This window comes from Amblyomma maculatum, chromosome 9, assembly GCF_055883805.1.
Source record: "Amblyomma maculatum isolate TAMU_Amacu chromosome 9, ASM5588380v1, whole genome shotgun sequence".
Classification (NCBI taxonomy): domain Eukaryota; kingdom Metazoa; phylum Arthropoda; class Arachnida; order Ixodida; family Ixodidae; genus Amblyomma; species Amblyomma maculatum.
Genome location: NC_139352.1, coordinates 72,594,398 through 72,620,594, shown reverse-complemented (window position 1 = coordinate 72,620,594; position 26,197 = coordinate 72,594,398). Strand labels below are relative to the sequence as shown.

Below are 26,197 nucleotides of genomic sequence, written 5' to 3'. Positions count from 1 at the left end.
AAATTTTTGTGCTGACACAGGGATTAAAGACTTTAGCGTAGGAAACAAGGTGCCTTTACAGGTAACTGATATCTGATAAAACTGATCAGATCTAAAGATTATAGGAAAAGTGTCACCACAATCAGTTGTTTTTGCAGGTAACTTGCGATGGCATTGAGATAGCTCGTTGAATAGAGTGGGAAACACTATTAAGGCGTTCGGATATTGATGCAGTTATAGGTATACTGCTAGTGCACTCGGCGCACAATATAGAAAGGAAGAAATAACCTGTTAAACGAAGAAAAGCTTCGACATATGTAGTCATTATATGCATCACGAGTTGGGATCCTCGCCGTGGTGGGCGGTGGTTAGAGCGTTGGGCTGCTGTACCCAAGGATGCGGGATCGAATCCCGGCTGCGGCTGCTGCTTTTCTATGGAGGCAGAAAGATAGGTGCCTGTGTGCTGCGCGATGTACCTTCCACTACGGCTTCTCTCGTAGCCTAAGTTGCTTTTCGACGTTAAACTCCATAAACCAAAACCAAAACGAGTTTGGATCGTATAGTAGCGGAGAAAAATGTGATTTTTAAACTCCAAATTTCTCACATTTTAATGTCTTTTCTTTCCCAGTGAACGTGAAGAAAAAAAATTTCAATGAATCGAATTTTGACAAGAGAAAAAATATTGGATAGATTCGTTCTTGTCATTCTGAGATGATGTGGCGCTGCGTTCGGATCAAAGCCACAAATGAGGCGGTACAGGCAGATATGGGCTGTCTTTCGAAGTACGGGAAGCTCAGAGTAAAATATTGTGAGGAACGCCTGAGGAAATTGAACAGTAACAGATGGGCAGCTAAAGTATTTAAATACCTGTACCTAAAAAGCGTTGACACACAATGGAGGAAGATAACTAGGAAACTAACCAGTAAGTATGCTGGTCGCAAGGACGAAGAAATAGAGAGTTAAGTAACAGTTGAAAAACAGAGGAGGTAAAAATTGGATAAATTTGATGGAAGACAAACAGGGTGTGGAATTATACCGAAAGTGGAAAAGGCCGATCAGGAAGGAAGCTTTCTTTGATAACTCAAGAGGCAGTGGCCTACTTTTTGAAGCTAGATCAGGGTGCCTTAGAACGCGCAGCTACAAGAACAAATTTAACAATGAAGATGACGCATGTGCTGTATGAGGTAACTCCAGTGAAACAATTGACCATATTATACTCGAATGTGTTGGTATCCATCCGGAAGTCGATGCAGGCGCACTCTTCCTGAGACCTTGGGGTTTAGAGATACCAGTGGCCGGGTGAATGAACCTGCGGTGGAAGCTTACAAAAAACGACTGGAAGATTGGTGGCTGAAAAGCAGAGAAGTGATAATGTTAGTAATGTAGAAACAAAAATTCAATAAATAGAATGATGGTATAGTTCACTGATCTAAAACGATAATTAAGATATAGGGGAAAAAAATGAGCATGATAGCATCTGTTACCACCCTGTTTCAAACGGGACACTCCTATATTCCATCCATCCATACATCGGGGTAAATTGCTTTGTGTCGCAATATGTCGTACCCGAGAACTTTGTTCTTCTGGGTTCCAACGCAGTGTCGCATACGTTGACCTGATCTATAACGCGCATCCGTATAGATCACCACTGGTGTTCTTGTAGTGGAATTGGCTGTGAGCTAAAGATACGACGCTTGTAATGATCTACTTTAACCAAGCGTTGCTTCCATTCAACCAACAGGCCAAAGGCACCAAATGACCAAGAAATAAGTCCACGCAGTGTTCACAGCATACATATAAATAACATGTTTATGTACATTTCGTTTAAAAACGTCAACGCGAAAGCATTTTGTCACTTTTTTAGCTTTCTTCAGTTGTCTTGTACACATACATGGTCCCAGAAACTCGCGACTGCAACATATCACATTTTGTTCCCTCAGCACACGAAATCAATCTGCAAAAATCCGTTCTCTGCACACAATGCTAAAACAACGAATCGAGCTTGCCTTTCGTGTCACACATTTCGTTACAATGAATACAATCCAAAAACAGGCAAAGACGCTTTTCGGGTACTTTGCAGATCTCTTAAACGTCGAAAAAAAAAAAAATAGCACATGACTCGAACTGCACGCTATAAATATATCTTTCTCCAAAAATGAAAGGTGTCCTTAAAATATTTTCTCTTGACGACATCAGGTCACTTGCGTGAAAACAAAGGCACGTCGTTCGCAAGCGTACAACAAATTTTCGTTCGAAACTTGCTTCGGTAAGCTCCGGCACCGCTGTTGTAAAAGCCAAGGCCAAGCCAAAGCCAAAGTCAAGCCAAACCTAAGTCAGTCCAATCGAGGAACGAATTCAAACCGTCTGCGCACGTTACAACGGTTTGCAGTGCGGCTAATCTTGGCAGCCATGAGTAGCCAATCACTTGCAAGCAGGTTTGTAGGGGCGGCTTTTGATTGGAATGGAAGCGGCCGTGGTTTTAACAGCGGTATCAAATCTTAGCGAAACGCGTAAGTAGGCTGCAGCGAGTTTGCAGACGAGAGTGCCAGCCCGCGCAGACGAGAATGTCGTTATATAGGAATGTCCGCAGAAAATGCCGTCGATTCGGTCCTCCTTTGGCCTTCCGTGCCATGTGACTAGATGTAAAATAATGGTTTTGCAATTGATGACGTCACCAGCAGCACTTCCACCTTGACTTCTTCTGTCGGGCTTGCGTCGTCTGCAATGGAAAAATAGAAAATGTGCGATGTTTTTTTTTGTGTGTGTTTCATTGACTGATCGGATTGACTTTTTGCTTAATTGAATGATATATTAACGAAGTGAATTTTGATCACTTAGCATCCTTCAACAAGCGTTGAAATCACAGGACACTGACTTTACTGCACTTATACCCAACACCAAAATGCCTAAATAATCGTGGTGCATAGCTAACTGGATGTAATGCACATTCTTAACATGATTCCACGTAAGTTTCAATTATAAGTGGAATTTCTAAAAAATTTTCACTTAACCAGGCCAAGAGTGTAAAGGTCGCATCAAGCGCTTGCTTCTCAAATGTTTGTGTAACAAGTTAACATTTTATTTCCAACAATACACCCTAAAGCGTACGATAGTTCCCTCATGTCCGGCCACTGCTTCTGAGCCTCTTAATATAAGAAGAAATAGAAAGAAGATATGTTCACAGCAAACTGACGAGCAAGCTTGACACGCGAGAGTACACCTACGAGCGCTTTCGAAAACATCGCCATAAACTATTACAATCTCATTCAGATTCCTTTAACACCTCTAGCTAGAGAAATGAGCATAACTCAATGTCGTCACATTGGCTATTTTCGCGAAATCAGCGCCACACTGTGATGGCACCACGAACCAGTCTAAGAAAGAACCGTTTGGCGCATTCTTTGCAAATGCTTAATCGACACAGTAACCCGTTATTGTCCTGATTTTCGTATGAAAATATTATCGATTTTAATGCCACCGTCGCCCCTGTAGTCCGGCCGCAATCCTCTCGAACGAGAACTTGCTCGACAGATTTCCGTGGCGTAAATTTCGAGCGTCGTGGCAAAAAGACAGCTTGGCAGAACTGCCGCGTGCCTTTACGTACGTCGGCGAGGTGGAAAGGGCGGAAGGTATCATACCAACACCAGCATCCCAAACAGAAGGCAACCATCAGTGGATAACCTGTGCATTGGCAAGCCACTCAACGTCTATGGTATATTGTTTTCGCGGCACTTTTCCAGCCCTCCCCTTCACCCGTTTCAGGTCTAGAATTCAGACGTCCGGAAGGTGAAGGCTGGAACAAAAGCTCTCGTCTTCTAGCACCTTCGCGCTTCCGACAACATTTCCGAGTTCCCGTTGCTGCGTACAGTTCGACCATAATTATGTGGTGCATGCCTCGGCGATAAAAACTAACTCGTTACATTGTGACTATTACGAGGTACCTTATCCCTATGTTATCACACGCCGCTTGTGCGTTCGCGTATCGTTCCAAGTTTCTGTCATATCACTTCTGCGGAACGCGTGGGAAAATTTCAAACAAAGAAGCGTGCTCCACAATGTTTTTTCCACACCTGTACAGACGTCACCAAGCTTATCTCGAAACGCTAGAGCAGTCCTCCGCAAAATACACGAAGCGAAAGTTTACAGCAGGCATTGAGTTTCGCGGTATGTGCTCGCACTGGAACGCTGCTTAATAAAAGCAAGTAACAGCACATTGCCCTTAACCGATCAGCTGCGCGCTAGGACTTGTTCTGCAGCAAACCCGTACATCGAACTCCCTGGAATGATGTATTCGGATAAACCTCGAGAACAAAGCAGTAAATACCCATCAAAGGAGTTTCTTCATCTAATAACGTCGACCTATTCGCATGACGTTGTGGTTAGTCCCCGTGGATTCACTTGCGTGATATCGTAGGGGATGGCAGATGAAATGGGATTAACCACGGCTCAGCTACAATAGCCACAGCTTCGTGAACATCTGCCGGTGGCGTTGATGTTGAGGGGCGCCTAGATACGTTCTTGAATTGTAGCCGAATACAGCGGCACATGGTTGATAGGAGGAGAAGCGGCTCCGCTCACTCAGTTTATGCATTTTGATGTGCTAATTTTACAACGAGGAATTTATTAACGCACTTGAACCCGGGAGAGCGCTAATACGCATTGCCATGGGGCCAATTTCACAATTATTACATAAACATAAAAGTGACAGCGTGTAAGCATTTTCTTGCCACCAAGTGTCTGCACTGGAGCCTCGATCCTCGCCTTAGATTTGTGTGCTTTCAAGTCGTAGACGCAGAGTCGACTAGAACTTTCATTCAACTACACTAGCTATTCGTACAGTAGCGATCGGTGTTACCTGCAACAGGTATTACGTGATGTTTTTGGGGAAGGAAGGAGAAAATCTTCAAATAGAGCGCACTTTACTGAAACCAGAGAGAAACAGTGGGTGCTGCGCAACTAGTGTTCAATTTTGTTTTAGGCGAAGGCACTTTTAGGTTCATGGAGCCAAGATGTGTACGTGCGATCTGTGCGTCGCATCTGTACGCTGATGTGTCACTCGCAAATAGCAGGCGTGTGAGGAGGGAGATGAAGAACGAAAATGACTGATGGTGATAGGTAATGAATAAAAGTTGGATATTGAGAGTTAATTACTAATGCTAATGATTGATAAATATGATTAACAATGACTTGTAGTGACCAATATGTCGACTTGTAATGACCGCAACTGATTGCAAATGAGTAAAGATGCTTAGCGATGAGTGGTAATGACTACAATGACTAGGCATGACTCATCATGACTGCTAATGGCTACGAAACGACCAATATGTCAAACGACAACTTGTAATGACCACAGCTGATTGGAATTGTGTAAAGATGCTTAGTGGTATTATCTAAAATCACTACGCATGACTCATCAAGACTTTCACGGCTATCGCCGTACTATTCTTAAGAGGCATCTAAGAGACCCCCTAATCTTTTCCCATGTGCGAATGATGTAGTGCGCGTCTAGCTCGGCTAGCGCAATAAAAAAGCATGGTTCCTCTCCGTAAGAATAGGCGGTGTCAGAAAGGGGTTCCGTACCCTGAGGCAGGTGTGTAGCACGCTCTCGAACACCTTTCGCACGCTGGCCAGGTCGAGTGCAGAGCACTCGATGTAGTGCGCCGCCTGGATCTTCTGCGCCAACTGCAGTCCTTCGGCCACGCTCGAAGGACGGCACTTGATTTGCGACAGCTCCTGCACCGTCACAGGGTCTTCGCGTAGGTCCTGGGATCGAGGATTATATTCATTTACTCTTTTTCAATACACGAATGTACTTCTAGAAGGGTTCATATTGATCCGAACATTAACATTATGATCGCCAAGGATAATCGACTCGTAATAATAATAAAAAAATTAATCCTTATGCAAATACACAGCAAAGAGATTTATTGATGTAATTAAGTGCAGCGTTAACATAACTGAGAACCTAAACTGCATATGAAATGACAGTAATGCTATAACAAGAAGCAGTAAAAGATAAATATTATTCGGATTTTGTGCACATTGGTCCTCTTGTAATATAGCCAACTATTGCATGGGGGGGGGGGGGGGGGGAGTATTCAAACAAGTTAATTCGAACTATCGCGGGTTCATGAACAGTTTTATAAAAAGAAAAAGAAACAATATAACCTTATAAGGATTGTGTAATAAAATTGTAAGGGCACTTAAGCCCCGCCTTTAATAGTATGACGCGATAACGTTAACGCCTCCTTCTGAGGGCCCCTTTGCGCATCCTCGTTCGTGTACACATGCGCTTGACTACTTGCTTAACCACTAATTTCTTAATTATCTTGTCTCTGTATTGTCCTACTCATTAGCATACAGTCGTGAGCTATAGCAATATGTGGAAGACAACCTGACATAACTCTAAAGCCTCGCTTAACCAAGGAGCACGAAGGCGCCAGCGCGGCTATATAGATGTGCAAAGCGCCTGACGCGGGATCAAATGCTTTTGACGATTTCGATTGCCATCTTAACCCAGAATCCCAATGGCGCTGCCCGGGTCACGTGACGTCACAAAACTGCGGACCAATCAGTGTCTGGTCATGGAACCTGCCAACTTCCCACCTGCCGGAAGCATGCTCGCGATGTTTCACTGACTTTCGCGCATAACACAAATACCGGACACGGCGGCTGTGGATTTTATGGTGAACGGGGCCTTTAACGCAATCATATTAAAACGACGGAAAGAGCTAAGACAGTCCCAAGATATATCCGTTGTTCAGTTCAGTTCAGTCGTTCAGTCGTGTCCGACTCTTCGTGACCCTATTGACCATGTCACGCCACGCTTTCCGGTCTCTATCTTCCTAACATCACATAATTTCATCTGCAGTGCCTCGAGGATGCCATCTAACCATCGCGTTCGCTGCCTACCCCTTCTCCGGCGACCCTCAACCTTTCCCAACATCAAATCTTTCTCCAGCGACTCCTCTCTTCTCATCAGATGACCAAAGTAGCTGAGCTTTAACTTTAGAATTTGACCCTCCAATGAGCAGTCAGGGTTTATGGTCGACAATATTGACTGATTTGATCTTCTGGCAGTCCAAGGAACTCTCAAGAGTCTTCGCCAGCACCACAATTCAAACGCGTCAATTCTTCGGCGGTCAGCCTTTTTCACAGTCCAACTCTCGCATCCATACATCACAACTGGAAAGACCATAGCACGAGTTATACGGATCTTGGTTGGCAGACTAATGTCTCTGCTCTTTACTAGGCGGTCAAGGCTAACCATTGCTCTCTTTCCCAGAAGCAAGCGTCTCCTAATTTCATGGCTGCAGTCTCCTTCCGAGGTAATCTTGGAGCCCAAGAAGAGAAAATCTGTCACAGCTTCCACTTCTTGTCCCTTGATGCTCCAGGACTTGATAGGGCAAGACGCCATGATCTTTGTCTTTTTAATGTTCAGTTTAAGCCCAAACTTCTCACTCTCTTCTTGTACGCGCATCAGAAGTCTCTTGAGTTCCGCTTCACTTTCTGCAATTAAAGTGGTATCATCCGCATATCTAAGGTTGTTGATACGTTTTCCAGCAATCTTCACTCCAGCTGAAGACTCGTCCAGACCAGCCTTCCTCATGATGCACTCTGCATATAGGTTAAATAGGCAGGGCGACAGTATGCAGCCTTGCCTCACTCCTTTCTCAATCGGAAACCAATCAGTAAGACCATGCCCAGTTCTGACTGTGGCCTCTTGCCCTTCATACAGGTTCCTGAGGAGACAGATGAGGTGAATTGGAACTCCCATCTCTTGGAGAGCTTGCCACAATCTGCTGTGATCTACGCAGTCAAACGCTTTCGCATAATCAATAAAGCAGAAGTAGATGGGTTTCTGGAACTCTCTTGCTTTTTCCATGATCCAGCGAAGGTTGGCAACTTGGTCTCTAGTTCCTCTGCCCTTACGAAACCCAGCTTGCACGTCCGGAAGCTCCCGATCCACATACTGCTGCAGCCTACCTTGGAGGATTTTCAACATCACCTTGCTAGCATGCGAAATAAGCGCGATCGTGCGGTAGTTGGAACAATCTTTGGCACTGCCTTTCTTTGGAATGGGGATGTAAACTGACCTCCTCCAATCCTGTGGCCACTGCAGGGTTGTCCAAATCTTCTGACATAATGTATGCAGAATGTTAACAGCGTCAAGGTTGAGGTTTTGAAGCAACTCAGCTGGAATTGTATCAATTCCGCTAGCTTTGTTCTTAGCAAGGCTGGCTAAGGCCCATTCAACTTCACTCTTCAGGATGCCCGGCTCGAGATCAGTGACCACAACCGTCTTATGTTGGGTTTGCACATTCGGGTCCTTCTTGTACAGTTCTTCTGTGTATTCCTGCCACCTCTTCTTTATCTCTGCGGCTTCAGTGAGGTCCTTGCCTCGTTTGTCCTTTATCACGCCCATCTTAGCACACAAGCTTCCTTTGATATCTTTGATTGTCTTATACAGAACTCTTGTGTTCCTTAATTGGCTGTTGTCCTCAACTGCTTGGCACTGTATGTTCAGGAAGGCATTCTTATCTCTCCTTGCTATTTTCTGAAAATCCGCATTGAGAACCTTGTATCTTTCTCTTTCCCCCATAACTTTTGCCATCCTCCTTTCCTCAGCTATTTGCAAAGCCTCTTCAGATAACCATTTTGCTTTCTTGCATTTCTTTTGCTTTGGAACTACCTTAATAGCAACTTCTTGTATTATATCACGAACATCAGTCCACATCTCTTCGGGCTCTTTGTCTTCTAGATCTAATTCCTGAAATCGATTCCTCACTTCCACAGCATATTCTAATGGAACTTGATCCAGATTATACCTGAAAGGCCTTCTAGTTTTCTGCGTTTTTCTCAATCGAAGCTTAATCTTGGCAACAAGAAGCTGATGATCGGTACCACAATCGGCCCCAGGCCTTGTTTTTACTGCTTGTATAGCGCTTCTCCATCTCTGTCGGCAAATAATATAATCGATCTGATTCCTGTACAGACCGTCCGGCGAAGTCCATGTGTACAGGCGCCTCTTGTGCTGTTGAAAATGAGTATTCGCTATGGTCAGGTTGTTTTCTTGACAAAACTCTACTAGCCTCTGCCCAGCTTCATTTGGCTCACCAAGACCGAACTTGCCTGTAATTCCGGATATTTCTTCACTCCCTACCTTAGCATTCCAGTCTCCTATGAGAAAAACGACGTCTGATGATGGAGTGCGGTTTAAAAGGCATTGTAGGTCCGCATAAAATCTCTCAACGTCAGCTTCTTCAGCAGTAGTGGTCGGTGCATAGACTTGGATAACTGTTATGTTGAAAGGGTGACCTTGGATCCGAAGTGAAATCATTCGGTCGTTTTTGGGGTTGTACCCTAGCACTGCTTTGCCCATTCTTCTGTTTACTATGAGAGCGACCCCATTCCTTCTCTTGGATTCGTGCCCACAATAAAAGACATAATGGTCGCCGGAGTTAAATTCTCCCATTCCGATCCACTTGAGCTCGCTGATACCCAAGATATCAATGTTCAATCTGTCCATTTCTCGCTTGACGATATCCAGTTTACCTTGCGTCATAGATCTTACATTCCATGTTGCTATGTGATACATCTCCTTGCAACATCGGACTTTCCGGTCGCTTCCCGACACATCCACAACTGAGCGTCCTTTTGGCTTTAGCCCAGCCGCTTCATTCGTCCTGGAGCTACTAGGAATCGCCCTTTGTTCATCCCCAGTAACATATGGGACGCCTTCCAACCTGGGGGGCTCATCTTCCGGCGCCATATCATTAATGGTATTGTGACTGGCCATAGGGTTTTCTTGGCGGGAAATACTGGAGTGGGTTGCCATTACCTTCTCCAGTGAATCACATTTTGTCAGAACTCTCTGCCGTGACCTGTCTATCTTGGGTGGCCCTACACAGCAGAGCTCACGACTTCATCGAGTTTCGCAAGCCCCTCCGCCACGACAAGGCAGTGATCCATGAAGGGGATCACTGCCTTGTCGTGGCGGAGTTCCCGGCTCGAACCCGACCACGCCGGCTGCGTTTCGATGGAGGCGAAACGAAGTGGCGTCCGTGTGCTGTGCGATGTCAGCGCACGTTAAAGATCCCCAGGTGGTCGAAATCACTCCGTAGCCCTACACGACGGCTCCCCTTTCTCTCCTTCCACTTTCACTCCCACCTTCCTCCCTTCCCTTACGGCGCGGTTCAGGTGTCCACAGAGCAAGTGTGACATATACTGCGCCTTTCCCTTCCTGTGAACCAATTATTATTAACCCATCATATTCCTCGTGTCTTCAATTAAGAAATCAGCGGACATAAGGTGGCAGTAGACGGATAATGGCATATTGAGGCATATGGGAGAGGCCTTTTTTTTTTCCCGCAGTTTTCGTGGCTAGGCTGATGATGATAAGCGTTTGAGTTCGACAGCAAACTCAGCGATTATGGTTACTCGAGAAGCAAAAGAAGGCGGGATACGCTCTCACCATCTGTGTGGCGACCAAGAGAACGGGCACGCTGGGGTTGAAGTGTCGCACCTCAGCGGCCCAGCGCGAGGGCACCTCGCTGCCGGCGAAGATGTCCCGCACCGAGAAGCAGAGCAACACGACGTCGGCCTCGGCGTAACAGCCCGCTCGGTGGGGGTCGCAGAGCAGGTCAGAGTCGCCCGTGTCCCATATCACCAGGCGAACCTGCACCAATGCCACCGGCGAAAAAGAAAAAAAAACTAAAGAAAAGCGCGAGTTAAACAAAACAGAAAGAAAAGGCTTGAGTGGAGTGTCGCGTATTCAAATTAGCGTAATTCGAGTTTGCGGATTATTCGAATTGTCAGTTTGGTCCCACAAACAGCTGGTGTATTAAGGAGAGCCCGGACGAGTTAACTTTACTTAAACGGGGCGTAATAGCGTAATTGAAGAAAGAAAAAGAAAAATAAGCTATAGCCGATTTATCTGCATTGGATGTGAGCTAACGCGTCTGTTTCACTTCGTTTTCAGTTCGAGGCTACGGTTCAAGCTGAGGCTTTAGGCAAATATCAGCGAGATCGGTCGCTGGTAGACATGACAGTAATTGAATTAAAGAAATTAAACTACTAACCTAATTATTTTCCCAATAATTAATGCATAAACTTCTGAACCTTAAGAAATATCAAAATACTTCTGATGTTAAATATTTCTTTTGGGAATACAGAATCGAATCCTCTGCGGTGGAAACTATTTTCTAAACACAGAATTTTCAGCCATCCTGTAATATGGGACACTGGGAAAACATGCTATACCCTAAGCGTGCGGAAAATCCTCGAGTTCTGGATTTCGAAATGCACGTGGTAATTTTGATTTTTCTCATAAAAATTCACAAATCTGGTTCGCTTGAATAGCGGAGTCATAATGCAGTCCCTGCGGTCGAACCTGCCCACATGCTTCCAATAAAGTACGTGTGGTCGCTCTCTGAACGCACACAATGCACAATTGTAGGCCGAACACACATAACGTCTGCACATAGAAATTCTAGTCTCTTGAGCCTCTTGAGCTTATCATCGTGCGTGCAAGTCTCTATATAATAAACTGTGAGTTACTGTTTAAACAAAAATGCAAGATCTAGCGCGATTATACCAAGGGCGAATTACGGGCGTTGCCACTTCGATTTCACTTCAGTTTCGGGCCTAACATACACATTACCGTGCTATCCTAACATACACATTACCGTGGGGTTCAAGGGTCCTGGTGGGTTTGACTCTCGTCTCAAAAATGATGTGTAAGTTTGGCCACTGGGTTTTCTCTCATTTCTCTTTTTTTTTTTTAAATTTGGAAACACCTGCTTCTACGAGGTTATGGCTTATGGGGTTAATGGGATATGGGGCGAGGTCTGGTGGATTATAAATACGCCGAATGAGCCCCTCAGTAGAAAAGCCAGCATACTTCCTCGTTATTGTTGTTGTTGTTTTTTTTCAATTCATTTCTCACGGACTCCACCTTTTGCCAACTATGACCAGGAATGGCCCATGGAAAACCACACGAGTCCCATGAGCCGGTTTTTCCCGGTCCGCCAAACTCTCCCTAAAATGCACCTCGCAGTGTCCTGAATATAATCGAACTGTATCGTTTCTCGATTCTTTCAAATTTTGCTTTCCAGAGTTTGGCACGCTTTAACGTTAACGTTTACCACGCCGTTTTCATTTAAGTGAGCGATAAAAGTTTTTGCGAGTTGTCTTCATCGAGTTGTCAATGGTCCCCTTCCTCCTACAGGCTTCTACCATGAAGGCTGTGTCGTGCTTCACTGTACGTTCCAAGTCATGACTTACGTACTCCCTGGAGTAAGACCACCGCTCACATCGCGTAATGACTGTTTCCTTATTGTATATTTACACGGATCGTCTCTGGACGAAACCACTCGGCTCTAAATGCAGCGTAGAGCAAGCTACTTCTACGCAAAAGAACAACACAGCAAGGCTTATAATTATACTAATAATAGCAATGCATCGCCTTGCGAAATAAAATTATAATAATGAATCGCATCAATCGATTTTCCTCCGTGCTTTCCTGGTGACCCTTCTCATTTTTTATTTGCCACCGTAAATGCACAGTTTCCAAAAGTAGGCTCTCATTCACCTGACAGCTTCCTGTTTACGCGCGTATAGTATATTGAAATCGCCCCCAGTCGTAGTATATATACCTCCTTCCCGTCGTGGCGCATGTGGCCGACGTAGACTTCCTGGACGGTGGGCGCTGGCACGGACGCTCTGACGTCATCGCGTAGGAAAGTCCGTACCAGCGTGGTCTTGCCGCAAGCGCAGGACCCCACCACCACCACCTTGAGCGTGAGCATCGCTGCATAACGAAAAGAGAATGGAAGCGGGGAATTATTGTAGACGCATGCGCAGTGACGCGAACAGGGCTGTATGGAAGCAGCAGTTTTTATCTTGTTTGATATATTAAAAACGCGCAACTACACAAGAAGGTGCCAGCAATGTCGACTCTGAACTAACATGTCTCAACGGTAAATAAAGCCAAAAGAAAAAAGCATGGAGAGCAGGAAATGCCCACGTTTGCACCGGCTTTAGCAAAACAGGTGTTACGTCCGGTTAGCTTACTAGACGAAAAGTTGGGACTGCAACGAGTCAAGAATTGTGCAGGTAACACCACAAATAAGCAGCATTTTTTCCAAGTTGAGCCTCCGTTAAGCAAGAGCCGCAGAGTAGATCATATTGTGAGGCAGAAGAATCCACCAGCAGATTCAGCTTTCTATATATCAGATAAGCCGAACAGCAGCTACCGACTAGCCACAGCTCATCAACACTTCGTCTTCTTCTCACGACACGATCACCGGTGATGATTACGTTCAGATGAAGATGAAGGTCACTCACAGTGCTTAAAATATTATATTTGAAGTGACCAGTGGCTATAGCTTGCGGTTACGACGTATCACGCAGATCACGCGTAACGTATTTGCAGAAACTTCCTTTGACATCTACTGTTGACCCCACCGCGGTGGCGCAGCAGTTAAGGCGCTTGACTGCTGTATACCCAGGTATGTGGGATCGAATCCCTGCCGCGGACGCCACGCTTTTCGATGGAGGGAAAAAGCTGGGCGCCCGTGTGCTGCGCGATGTCAGTGCACGTTAAAGAACCCTAGGTGGTAGACATTTCCGGAGCCCTCCACTACGGCGTCGCTCGTAGCCTGCGTCGCTTTGGGACGTTAAACCCCCACAAACTAAACTAAACTAAACTAAATTAAACATGTACCGTTGTTAAAAAGAAGCACTACCAGGGCGCTTTCAAGACCCGCTGCTGACAGCAAATAATTGATCCATGGGGCTGCATGCTGTTTACGAAAAGGTCGCTCCAGTCCTGATTTGTTGTGTCTGGCCGTTATCTTCCCGCGTATTCGCTGGGCTAGGCGTACGCTAATCACTGTGACGGGCGCGAGTGATAAACGCAGGTTAAATACCTCACGTTGCTTACAATGAAAGTAATCATATGGTGCTCAAGGAATGAAACTGCAGGATGAGGGTTCCGAACGCGGAGAGCTTATTCACTATTTGGCCTGAACGTTGCACAAGCTGTAGCAACTGGTAGGTTTATGGCGTGTAAAATCGTTGCACAATTATATTAGAAAACTAGACAAACAGTTCCAGGTCTAAAATCATAAAACTGTGCGCGCGTAGTTACGAAAGCGAAATAAATGAATTGTAAGAATAAGTTAGTTCCATGAGTTACTTATGTAACTTATAAGCCGCTTCCAACTAACCAGGCTGTTTTGTCAGGAGGCTTATATTCCTTGCTCTTGCAGCATGAGTAAACATATTATATCTCTGATATCTGATAGATTGCTTTAAACTGAAAGGCAGTTTCCCTAGCGCAGTGAGGATTTTTTTTTTTTTTAACGGGAAAGGAAGATATCGACGGCTGTACAAAATACACTTATGCGCGGCAGTATGAAAGTAAACAAAAACACGTGTGATACGCCAACAAGCATGTCGTGCGATACTCGTCACAATTTGAACACTAATGCAGAGTGGTGTGCGGGTGCCAGTTCGTACGCACTGCCCTTTGTGACTTCGTTAGACTGGACACAAACCCTGTCATCTCAACAAGATTCGTCTCAACTGATATCAAGGTATTAAGAAGAAGAACATTTCGACGTGACGAGATTTTCACATGTGTTTTCTTCGGCTGAACGTCGCCAAGCGGTTTTGTTGTTGTTTTCTCAAGTGTGGAAGATTTTGAGAAATCTAAGCGGTCTTCGTCTGTAGCCCCATAACTTCCCTAATGTGAATGCTATTCAGTCATTTGTCCCTTACATGGCAAAAGTATTAGCAAATTCTCGATATTTTCTCTGCCAAACAGAGTCTATACGATCAATGCATATTTAAAATTATACGCGAGTTTAAACAACACATGTCCTCCAATACTAACAGTTATATGATGTTTTAGAAATAATTCATATCGTTTTGCTCGTTAAATTACCGTGCCGTTAACAACACGTGTGCCATCCACACGACGCATTCCGCGCGCAAGGGCCATCCGAGAAAACAACTGCAGTTCATCCCCTGTATCCCTTTCACAATGGTGGGCAGAGGCAAACCACTTCGAACGATTACCTGTCACCGATATGTGCCCTTTCCCACTGTTGCGAAATTGCCTCAGTGCTTCACTTGAACAGCCTGAGTGGCATCGAAAGGAACCCGTTTATTTTTATTCTTTTGCATGGACAGCTTCGACGGATATTCAACCCTACACGTCTGAATTCTACCTACTCTCTCGAAATGAATGTGCACTGGCAACAAATAGTTTTCCGTACAGAACCCGATCCACAACGAGGGCCTCCTGGACGTCACCATATTGCTCGCTGCGTGCGCATGACGTCAACACGGTGGAAGCGGCAGCAGAACCGGTATGAAACAGACCAGAAAAGAGGCGTTTCGACAACCTCCTCTCTCGATGCAAATGTCTATACCAGCGCTTGAGCGAAAATGAAGAGATATATAGTCTCCATTGACAGGCAGGAAGTTAGTTGCAGACAGCAGGACGACGGCTCTTACAACAGCGTGTGGGGTTTTCTCGACCAGTTCCGGGATGTTTCAGACAGTTGCCGCCAGGATGTACTTCCGCTGGGCTTCCTTTGGGCGCGCACTCAAGCACACGCAGTCCGAAACGCATGCACGGATAAGGCTACACATGCAATGGAGGACAACTTCCGCCAACCAGATGCGAAGAACTGGAGAGACAACAGCTCGTACACGGGTTGGGTCCACATTCAACATGTCTCACAATAAATATACAAGCCTTGCCAAAGAGATTTAAGGTATACGCTACACAGTTAACGCTGCTACACACAAGTCGCAACACCCTAACTCATTTGAAGTTAGCCTTTATGATGCACGCGTCGCTGTGGCTCACTGCCTTTCGAGTTCAGCTTCCGGTTCCCGGCCGCGGAGGCTGATGGAGGCGAAATACGGAAACGTCTTTAAGCTGCGTGAAATCTCAGGTGGTCGAACTTAATTCGCAGCCCTTCGCTAAACCTCTTCCTTAGTCCGTGAGTTGCTTGAGGATTCTAAGCAAATTTTTAATTTTTAATTTTTATTTTATAGACCTAAAGACCACCAGGCTACTTATACTGAACAGTAAGCTGTTAAAGGCTGTAAATGGGCAGAAAAAGTGAATTACAAGTGCGTGTCACCACCGACGGCTTCTCGTAAGCAAGCGTAAAAAAGTTTTCATGGCCCGGGCCCGGATATCAATCAATCAATCAATCAATCAATCAATCAATCAATCAATCAATCAATCAATCAATCAATCAATCAATCAATCAATCAATCAATCAATCAATCAATCGTTTGTTTTCGACGCTATACTTGGCTATAAAGGTTGCGCTGCATTGCATTCACTTATAAGCTGTGACCACAGAATCCTTTGGGTCTTGACGTCGCAAATGCTAATTGGACGAAGGGGATATTATTCAAACCAATTTTGTTAGCAATGAATGCGTTTTTTGTAACTGAACGAAGGCTTCCATGTGCGCAAGGAGGCATCAATTTTTACTGACACAAAATTGTACAGGATTGTCCTATAACTGTCTCGATAATACCTGTTTCAACGGGGACTCTCGATCCAGCTTTATATCATCACAGTGTCCAGGAGGCAGACGTTTGTCACCCTGTGTTGCGAATATCTCATTTACGTACACAGTCACGCGCAGGTCAAGTGGTAGGTGACCATGTCAAGAAAGAAAGGATGATTACTGAGCAAACAAGTCACTCACAGTAATCGCCCGGAATCTTGTACATAAAAGGATGATAGGCGGCTGAATGGATCCGCCTTTTGACACGGATACTATCCTGTACAAAGAGACTTCACAATGGCTGGGTATCAGCCAAATGATGGCGGTATGACTATGGTCTCTCTTTCCAGAGAGCATAGTATGGACGGATGCCAGACCTTCTGGCTTCACTGTAAAGCCGTAAAATCATCATCATCATCTTAGGTCGAATTTGAGCCCGCTGCAAGGGAAATGTCTTTCCCAACGGCAAATAATGATTTTGCTGCCGCGTTCGTGGCGCCCACGTCGTATTTCAATTAATTCATTAATATCTTCATTTCACCTATCGGTCACACCCCCTCTCCACATTACGTCTTACCTCTTTTGGATAGCTACTGGGACGCTCTAACAGATCGCACCGACAGCAAGTCCTATGTATAACGTGCCGTCTCCTCATCCAATTCTTTTTATCTCCAAGTGAAAAATTCTAAACATGCGTTAGATCTGTAATGTACGAGAAATAAGTGGACAATATAGTTGCAGGCGCTCGTAAATCGCCTTGTTCTTTGTAACATTATTTTCTGTTTTCGGTACCCATAGCTGCAATGTATATAGACATATGAATGGTTATAATCCAACCTCACTTTTTTTATAGCTTATTGTTCTCTTTATTTTTTCGAACACATTTGTCAAAAGTGGTAGTGAGTATGGATGAGTTGGCGAGGTTACAGTTGAGTGCTGGGCTTCAACGATCGCATTAGTTGTGGTATTAATACACTTTCATTACAGATAGTTCCTAACGCCGTTTGCCATTTTATTCCCAAGAAAACTATTCCTAATAACACTGGGCAAACCAAATGTGAACGACAAACTAAATTACAAAAAATCGCGTTACTAAACTCAGATGAGCAACCAGCGTTCCGATAGACAAATCAGTAAGCGCAGCGCCCTAAATGTGCTTATACAGAACCATTGCACCTGAGTTTGCTATGGTGGCATATTAGACTGCGTGTTTTCGCTGAGGCGAGACTGCTGGGGTGAGGCGCTGAGGAATGGAGTTCATGAACACGCAAGAGTATTCAGCGAAGACACACTATGCGAATTTTAATGCTGCTTAGGTCATACTTTTGGGTCAGTTTGTACGTATTCATACACCCCAGTGCAACATCAACACGCAAACAGACAGTGAGCAGGAAAAGAGGAAGTTCTGCCGGGCCCATGTAGTCTCATACCGCACTAAGATCAGCTCAAGAAATATGCAACAGCATGGAAAATGCTGTGCAGAGCGTACGCAGAGATGAAACGATCATGTGGCCATGAAAGTCCATAGTGACGCTGTTGCATTCACAAACGCCTCCTTAGTGGTCTCCCCATGTTTCAATTACAGTTCACTGATGTTGAACGCATGCGAACAAAGCGCCACTACCAACTAAAGCTGCAGTAGCCGAACAAAAGTGTCATCCAAAGTGCTAAGTCTTATGCTCATTGTGTCCCATCTGGCTGCGATATTTGAGCAACGTTGGAGTAAAGTGACACAACTTGGCCACCAAGCTTCACAATACACGCATGATGACGTCACAAGAACAGACCCAGAGCAGAACTAAATGATCGACACTTTTGGAAGTCCTATATTCACTAATTCGTGCTTTCAAAAACGTTTAAAGCTACGAAAGTAATCATAAATTATCAGATTAATAATATTTCTTGATCCTACAAAGAAGCAAACTCACGTGATATGGGCGCGCCTGCCGAAGCGCAGATCTAAAGCACGGCTCGATTTTAAAAGAGTAGCTTGTAACTCGATCCCTCCAAGCGACGTGGTTCATTCAGCCACTGTGCGTAGTTCCTTTTTATGTTCGCGAGAGAGGGTTGCGATCCACTAAAGTACGCCTCACACAGGCGCGGCCGGGATACTAGCTATGGCAGCACGACGGGCGATCGACCGGACTGTTGTTGGAGCGATTAAGTTCTTATCACGGTACACCCAGCCTTGCATGAGCTTCAGACGAACACGTCACGGCTGGGAAGGGCGATAAAAAAATGGACCCGTGCAACAGATAAACGGCGGTGGCGCACGAGAGTGCAGACGCTTCCTTTTTTGTTTCGTTCCATGAAGATAAGTCTGGATATGCTGTATATGGAGACGACATCGACACATCGACACGTCAGACGCGGAAACAAGAGCAGACAGCGTTCAATTGAAAGAACGAACAAGATAGCTTCGTGCTAGCCGAACGGGCACTTCGTAGTTAGGACTGCGCAGAGTAAAGGAATGGCACCGAAGTTACATGAGTTTCTTAATCTCGCAAAACAACCTCATCACAGAGAAACGAGATTCACAAGGACGGACGTGACCACAGAAGCGTTCGTCCGTGTTGGTGGTGACAAACGTTTAATGATTTAAAAGGGGTGGAGGTATGCATGAGCCGGATCTTTTAAGATCCAGCCCTTACAGATACTAGGTCCCTAGTACGGGACCCCAGTGGCGTCGGCCGATGCCCGGGCGCGCTCGACCAAGGCCTTTTGGGCCTGCAGGTCATAGCAGCCGAGCAGGGTCGCCTCCCAGTCCTCCCGAGTGGAGTTGGGGTCCGCGTGTGCTTGCGTGCGTGAGTGGAAGTCTCCCATCTTACGAATGTGGAGTCGTAGTTTGCAGAAGTGTATATAGGAAGGAGACAGGTTGATTTCCCTGCTGGAAGTGACGACCGACTACTGTGCCAGAGTACCCGGGTTCGAACCCGCCGTCGGCGGCTGCGTTTCTATGGACACGAAACGAAGTGGCGTCCGTGTGCTGTGCGATGTCAGCCAGGAGGTGTTGTGTCAGCGCACGTTAAAGAGCCCCAGGTGGTCGTAATTACTCCGCAGCCCTCACTATGACTCCTCTTTCTCTCTATCCACTTTCATTCCCACCTTCCTCCGTTCCCTTACGGCGCGGTTCAGGTGTCTACAGAAGCAAGTTTGACAGATTCTGCGTCTGTTCCTTCCTGTGAACCAATTATTATTATTATTATTATTATTATTATTATTATTATTATTATTATTATTATTATTATTATTATTAAAAAGCAGATCTTTGAGTACGGTATTGCGCGAGCGTTAACCAGAAAAGCCGCGACATTCGGGCTGGTCGCTGCGTCGGAGCGGTAAGGAGACTTAATTGCTATCTGCGTTTCAGTACTAAAGATATACACGATGGATATACTGGCGCAAAAATAAACACTACCCGGGACGAACGATGAATCAATAAATGTGAACCGTTCGCAAGGAGAGGGCATGAACATCCGCCGCTCGCATCAGATTATCGTCATTAATATAAATACTACACCATACATCGTCATTGGCCACACGACCCATCAAAGTCTGAAAAAAAAAAAAAAAAAAAACTACAGAAAATTTATTGTTACAATTTTTTTTTTTGCGGTGTTTTGGCACGAAACCCATTGTGACAACATAATTTCGGTAGTAACACCAGAATATTCTGTAGTTACAACAGAAAAGTACTACACAGCTGTAGACGAAACAAAACTATTACAGAAAAGACGACAGAACTGCAGAAGAAGCTGACGTCTATGACAGGAGTACGGAATATCTTGTCCTATTTTTGACACAGTTCTGTAGTTTCTTTTTTTCGACTGGTATTAGTGAGCAGAATACACACAATCATTCTTAAAATTATTTCTTACGCATCCCTCCTTGTTCATGCAGCTTCCGCCAGGTCACTGGAACGCAATTAAACTTTATCTTTGGCTTAGTTTCGATGGAAGCCTGTTTTCCTGCCCCGATAACCGTCAAGACGCTGTAATCGCAGTCGCTCGGCACGAGTAGTCATGAAACTTCCGCCTTTTAAATTAACGAAAGACGGTTGCAACGGAGGAATGAATTGCTGTGATGCCCGATCATCGACGACAGGTTCCTTGTTTACCGGGCGACGACCGAGATTACCTGGGTTAGACTCGAGCCTTGCGTAGAGATATAGAAAGAGGCAAACAGGCAATTGTATTCCCTTGGCAACCCTCCAAGGGTCGCGCGCTGCTGCTTATCGCTCGGAGAGCCGTGCGGTGCGTGAGTAAAGCCCCCTTTACGTATGAACGTTCTAGTGCGCTAACACTAGATAGGTCACTAGCCGAAAGGCGTGATGTGTGGGGATGTCCGTTGGCTCAACGAAGGCCGTGTAGTTATTAAAGCAACACAAGTTACTCTCCACCCGCTTCTTCCAATGCAACTCAGACGTCATTAGGACGCGAATGTATGTAAAATAAATTAATTGCGCATAAAAGAAGATTTAGGGTCACATTTAAAATCTAACCAACATGGACCCTTCGATTCCGAGTTAGACACGTTACCTCTAGGCTAGTCAGGTATATAGGTGTATAGGTAGGTATAGGTAGGTACACAGGTATGACTTTTTTCAAGCGAGGTGTTAGTAAATGGTTTAGAGCAGCAGTGGGGCTCGTGCGCCATGAACACTTCTTTGTTTTAAAAGTGAAAATTCTGCTTCGGGCCTCACTTCGATGTACTTGGCGTTTTTCTAACGCTCGGAGTGAATCTATAGCAAGCGCTAAGGTGTCACATCTGAGAAATCAGTTACGGCAAAATTTATTGAGGATAGGTGGTTAGATTTGGTTCGGTTTATAGGGTGTATCTTCCCGAATCAGGAGATAGGCTATGATCCCAGACGCGGTGGTGCAGTGGTTATAGATGCTCGAGTTCTGTGCCTGAGGATACGGGATCGAATCCCGGCCTCGGTGGCCGCTTTTCGATGGAGGTGAAAAGTAAGGTGCCCGTGTGCTGCGCGATGTGGGTGCACGCTAAAGAATCCCAGGTGGTTGAAATTTGCGGAGCCCTCCACTACGGCGTCTCTCATAGTCTGAATCGCTTTGGGACGTTAAACCCTAAAAAACAAAACAAATATAGGTTATGAGGGACGCCACAGTGCAAGGCTTCGAAGGTTTCGACCACTTGGGGTTCTTTAACGTGCACTGACATCGCACAGCACACGGGCGTCTTGCTTTTCGACGGAGGCGAAAAGCAACCGCTACAGTCGGGATAGAGCCCGCTTAATTCCTCGCGTGCCGTGCACCGCGGCCGGGTTAATGAGGCAAGTAAAAGCCAAAAGATTACCGTACGCACAAAACTGCTTATATATGCCGTGAGCGAAAACCAGAGATAAGTTAAGAAGTGCATTAAGGTTGGTCAATAGATTGATTAAGGGCTGCTTTCGTAGTAGTCAGGCGTATATAATGTGATGACTACCTGGGGCCACGTGACTCTTCCCATGACGTCACGCCAGTTTTTCGAGACCAACTTTTCTGGACAATACCGCCGCCGCCGAGTTGAGTTGTATCCTTGCTTATTCTGCCGGCAATTGCTCCACCGTAGCGTCACTTATGTGTTTAAAAAAATTCTAATATCCATGAAATCTGCCCCACTATGCGCACAGTCACTTATCAGTACATGTTCCATTCCAGCAGTCACCATCTATGCACACATTCACTCACAGTATAATATAGTCCACTCCAGAGGTCACTATCTACGCAACACATTCACAGTATAGTGCATTGCAGCTGTCACCACCGAGTTTCATTCTTAGTGAGACATATACGACCTTTCACGTACGGCTCGTCTACCCCCTGATTTCGCAATGCCTGCATAACCGCCGATGTTTCAGCTGAGTCAAATGCTTTTTCGTAACCAATTAATGCTATGTATAAGGGCTGGTTATATTCCGAGCATCTTTCTATTACCTGATTGATGGTATGTATATAATCGATAGTAGAGTACCGTTTCCGAAAACCTGCTTGATCCTTTGCTTGATTGCAGTCTAAGGTTGTCCTGATTCTATTAGCGATTACCTTAGTAAATACCTTATACGTGACAGCGAAATCAGGGGGTAGACGAGCCGTACGTGAAAGTGCTGGAAGATATATATAGTGGCTGCATAGCAACCATAGTTCTGCATAAAGAAAGTAACAAAATTCCCATAAAGAAAGGTGTTAGACAAGGAGACACAATCTCCCCAGTACTATTCACAGCTTGCTTAGAGGAAGTGTTCAGAGACTTGGAATGTGAGCAGTTAGGGATAAGGGTAGATGGAGAATACCTCAGTAATCTGCGATTTGCGGATGACATTGCCCTGCTAAGCAACTCGGGGGATGAACTGCAAATAATGATTGATGACCTAGACATAAAAAATAGAAAGGTAGGCTTGAAAATCAATATGCAGAAGACTAAGGTAATGTTCAACAGCCTCGGGAAGGAACAGCAGTTTACATTAGGTAGCGAAGTACTGGAAGTAGTAGGCGAATATGTCTACTTAGGACAGGTAGTAACCGCAGATCTGGACAATGAAATAGGAAATAACAAGAAGAATAAGATTGGGATGGAGCGCATTTGGCAAGCACTCACAGATTATGACTAGCAGCTTAACGGTATCGCTCAAGAGGAAAGTATACAACAGTAGCATCTTACCTGTACTCACCTATGGGGCTGAAACGTGGAGGCTAACCAAGAGAGTTCTACTTAAGTTGAGGACAAGCCAGAGGGCTATGAAACGAAAAATGGTAGGGGTCACATTAAGAGATAGGAAGCGTGCAGAGTGGGTCAGAGAAATAACTCAAGTTACCGACGTTCTAGTGGAAATTAAGAAGAAATGGGCATGGGCAGGATATGTAGTGCGAAGAGAGGATAACCGATGGTCGCTTAGGGTAACAAACTGGATTCCAAGGGAAGGAAAGCGTAGCAGGGGGCAACATAAAGTTAGGTGGGCGGATGAGGTTAAGAAGTTCGCGGGGGTCAAGTGGATGCAGCTAGCACAGAACCGGGTAAGTGGGGAAATATGGGAGAGGCCTTCGCCCTGCAGTGGGTATAGTCAGGCTGATGATGGTGGTGATGATGATGATGATGATGATGATGATACGACCTTTTCCTTAAAGCAATAAACAAAACTCAAGCAAGATAAACAAAGCTAAACCAAGGCAAACACAACAAAGGTAAACCGCCCTAGCGCACCTAAGTCGCATTTCGCTTGGCCAGGTGAATTAGGCATCGTGTATTAAAGCATGAAATGCTGTTAACCACCTTTTCGGCAGGCAGCTGCCAAACCGCAAAGAGAACACGAAGGCGAACCTAAACAAACTTACGCGAAACTTTAGGTTCTCATCCTGATGTCTACGTGCTGCACTGCCAGTGGGGTAGCTCTTGAGCCAGCAACAGCGTCTCTAGAATGTGCTACACCGGTTACTGCGCATGTGGTGGTCGGCTCCTCGCAGCGTTCGACTGAAAACCCAGGCGCCTCGCAGCACCATATTAGCCTCTTCTTCTATCCCTGCGTCTCTTCGCTATAGCACTTATTCACTCGTTTCTAGACTTATTAATATATGCGGGGAAGATATAGGGTGCTCTTTTTTTTTCTGGCAAGCCTTCCTGCAGAAGCAAACATCTTTCTGGCTTTCTTCTTGCGCACATAGCACTCTGCCGATATGGCTGTATGACCTTCATTATAATATGCTGCATACCCTTCGTCGAGTGCCTCCAAGTTCGTTGACTGAACGTATCTGAAACTATTCCTTACAAATTTCAAGAGTATAACAGTGCGCAATTCAACAAATCCACATTCCTTTGCCACGTACAAGCATCGCCGCTCTACCAACTGTTGCAGTGCGTCTTCTGGCCCGTTTTAGATATACTTACTGTTTCTACATTGATTTGATCCTTTAAATAAATGATATGAAAAAGATTCACAACAGTTGACACTTAAACAAACAGCAACGCTTGGTTGGCGTCGCGCGCAATTCGACTCTTAGCTGGGACAGTCTACATGATATTATCCATGCATCCAGGGATGCCACCGTTGCCGACGTTGCCACCGCGGTGCGCTGCGTCTTTTTTGTCTGCTGTACGGTCCCGGTAGTTAAACCATGCACCTAAAATTTAAATTAGCTGCTCAATTGTGCTAATGCACGCAGCATGTGAAATTAGCGACATACAACCGAAGTAGGACCCGATTAAATTGGAACCATCACAGGAACATTAGAACATTGGACAGGATTAAATTAGAATTGGAAGCCACATGGCAAATGCACCTATCATGTTTCTCCAGCAGAAGGCGCAAATACAGCTAGGCCGATGACAATGGTGATGCTATCTGTTGGAAACTGCCAAGGAAAAATGCACCGATGGCCCCTTAGGGTGACGGAGTAGATTAAGCTCTGCAAGAGGCGGCTGATAGTCTGGTAAGCGGACGAGATCAGGAAGTTAGGAAATTGAGCCTTAGGTAGCAGAGGATGCGAACGATTTTAGGGATATGGGAGATTCTTCGTAAGCAGTGGATATAGTCGGGTAGATGACGGCGATGATGTTGATGACAGCAAATTCTGTGCTGCAAATCACACAAGGCACACAAAGAACCATACATGCATGATTTATTTCGACGACAGCAAGGTAGATTTCGACGCGTACGTGAGAAAAGCGCTCGTGCGAAAGATGCGAAATAATCAAACACTCGCAAAATGACTTCGTCTCAAAAGAAAGAGCAAAAAGAAACATACGACGAACCTGCATGCGCTGCTTCGTGCGTCATCGAGAGCTTAGCGGTAAAAAAACAATAAAAAAAAACAAGCAAGGAAAGACAGAAAGTCCTGCGGAGAACGCGGCAGCCTTTTGTAGGAATGCAGGTGTAGAGCGCAGAACAGAAAAAAAGAAATGTAAAAGGCTGAACATGAAGCGCATTCTAGCGAACTCACAGTCGCTGTATACAGCGTGACTTCCGCCTTCAAGTCGCGTAATGCGTACGCCATTTTTTTTTATTCGCTAACGACCACCTTCAAGGTCTCCCTCGAGAAAGCGTTGACAGCAGGGGGTAACGCAACTCTGACGAGTGGGGGTACAGGCAAAAACGCAGAGGGAGCTACTTGGCGCCCATAGCCTGTCATTTTCCGCTGCTGAAAGTGCGCATTTAATTTTGGAGATCTAAAGTGCAGTTTTTTTCTCCTTTTTTTTTTCCTTAACGGGAAGAGTATTGAGGAAGGGGTACGACACAATGGTAATCGCTGGGAAAACACCTCATTCAGAGCAACCGCCGTCGATGCACCCAAGGTCACAACTTGTCATTGCGAGCGCTGCGGGGGCACGTGGGGCAGCGTTAAACGAAGAAATTTAATCTCTTCCGACTGCTGAACCTGTAGTGGCGTCATCTTAAACTACGAAAGCAGCAGACTGATTCGTCAGCTTATTGACTGGCTGTCTACTTTCGCAAGTACTCATGTCATGTATATGCACGGACGATTACTGAAGTAGAAGCTTTTCACTTTGAATCCTGCGTAATATAGTTTGGCAGCACGGCGTCGAGAACATATGTTGTATCGCCATGGCACTCATTTAAGTGCCGATTTTCTTGGCATTTCGTGTTTACAATTTACCGACGAACAGAACCATTGCTTTTTAACGTCGAATGGCATATTGAATTCGCCTTTGCGGCCAAC

The 26,197-nt window shown here is 45.3% G+C and overlaps 1 protein-coding gene across 5 annotated transcripts in view; it reads right to left on the bottom strand.

The window, feature by feature from the left end:
• Window positions 1–1,761: 1,761 nt before the first annotated feature.
• LOC146179405 (ras-like GTP-binding protein rhoA) overlaps window positions 1,762–26,197 on the bottom strand; it is a 54,710-nt gene continuing 30,274 nt past the window's right edge. For 3 of the 5 annotated variants that reach the window (XM_084579031.1, XM_084579034.1, XM_084579032.1), the window contains exons 2-5: window positions 12,636–12,790; window positions 10,454–10,657; window positions 5,560–5,742; window positions 1,762–2,698 (exon numbers count right to left, since the gene is read on the bottom strand). In XM_084579031.1, coding sequence (XP_084435157.1) covers window positions 2,651–2,698; window positions 5,560–5,742; window positions 10,454–10,657; window positions 12,636–12,790 — 590 coding nt within the window. In that variant the 3' untranslated portion in view covers window positions 1,762–2,650. Of the gene's footprint in view, window positions 2,699–5,559; window positions 5,743–10,453; window positions 10,658–12,635; window positions 12,791–18,451; window positions 18,591–26,197 lie in introns of those variants that run through there. The other 2 variants (XM_084579033.1, XM_084579035.1) reach the window with 2 other exon arrangements.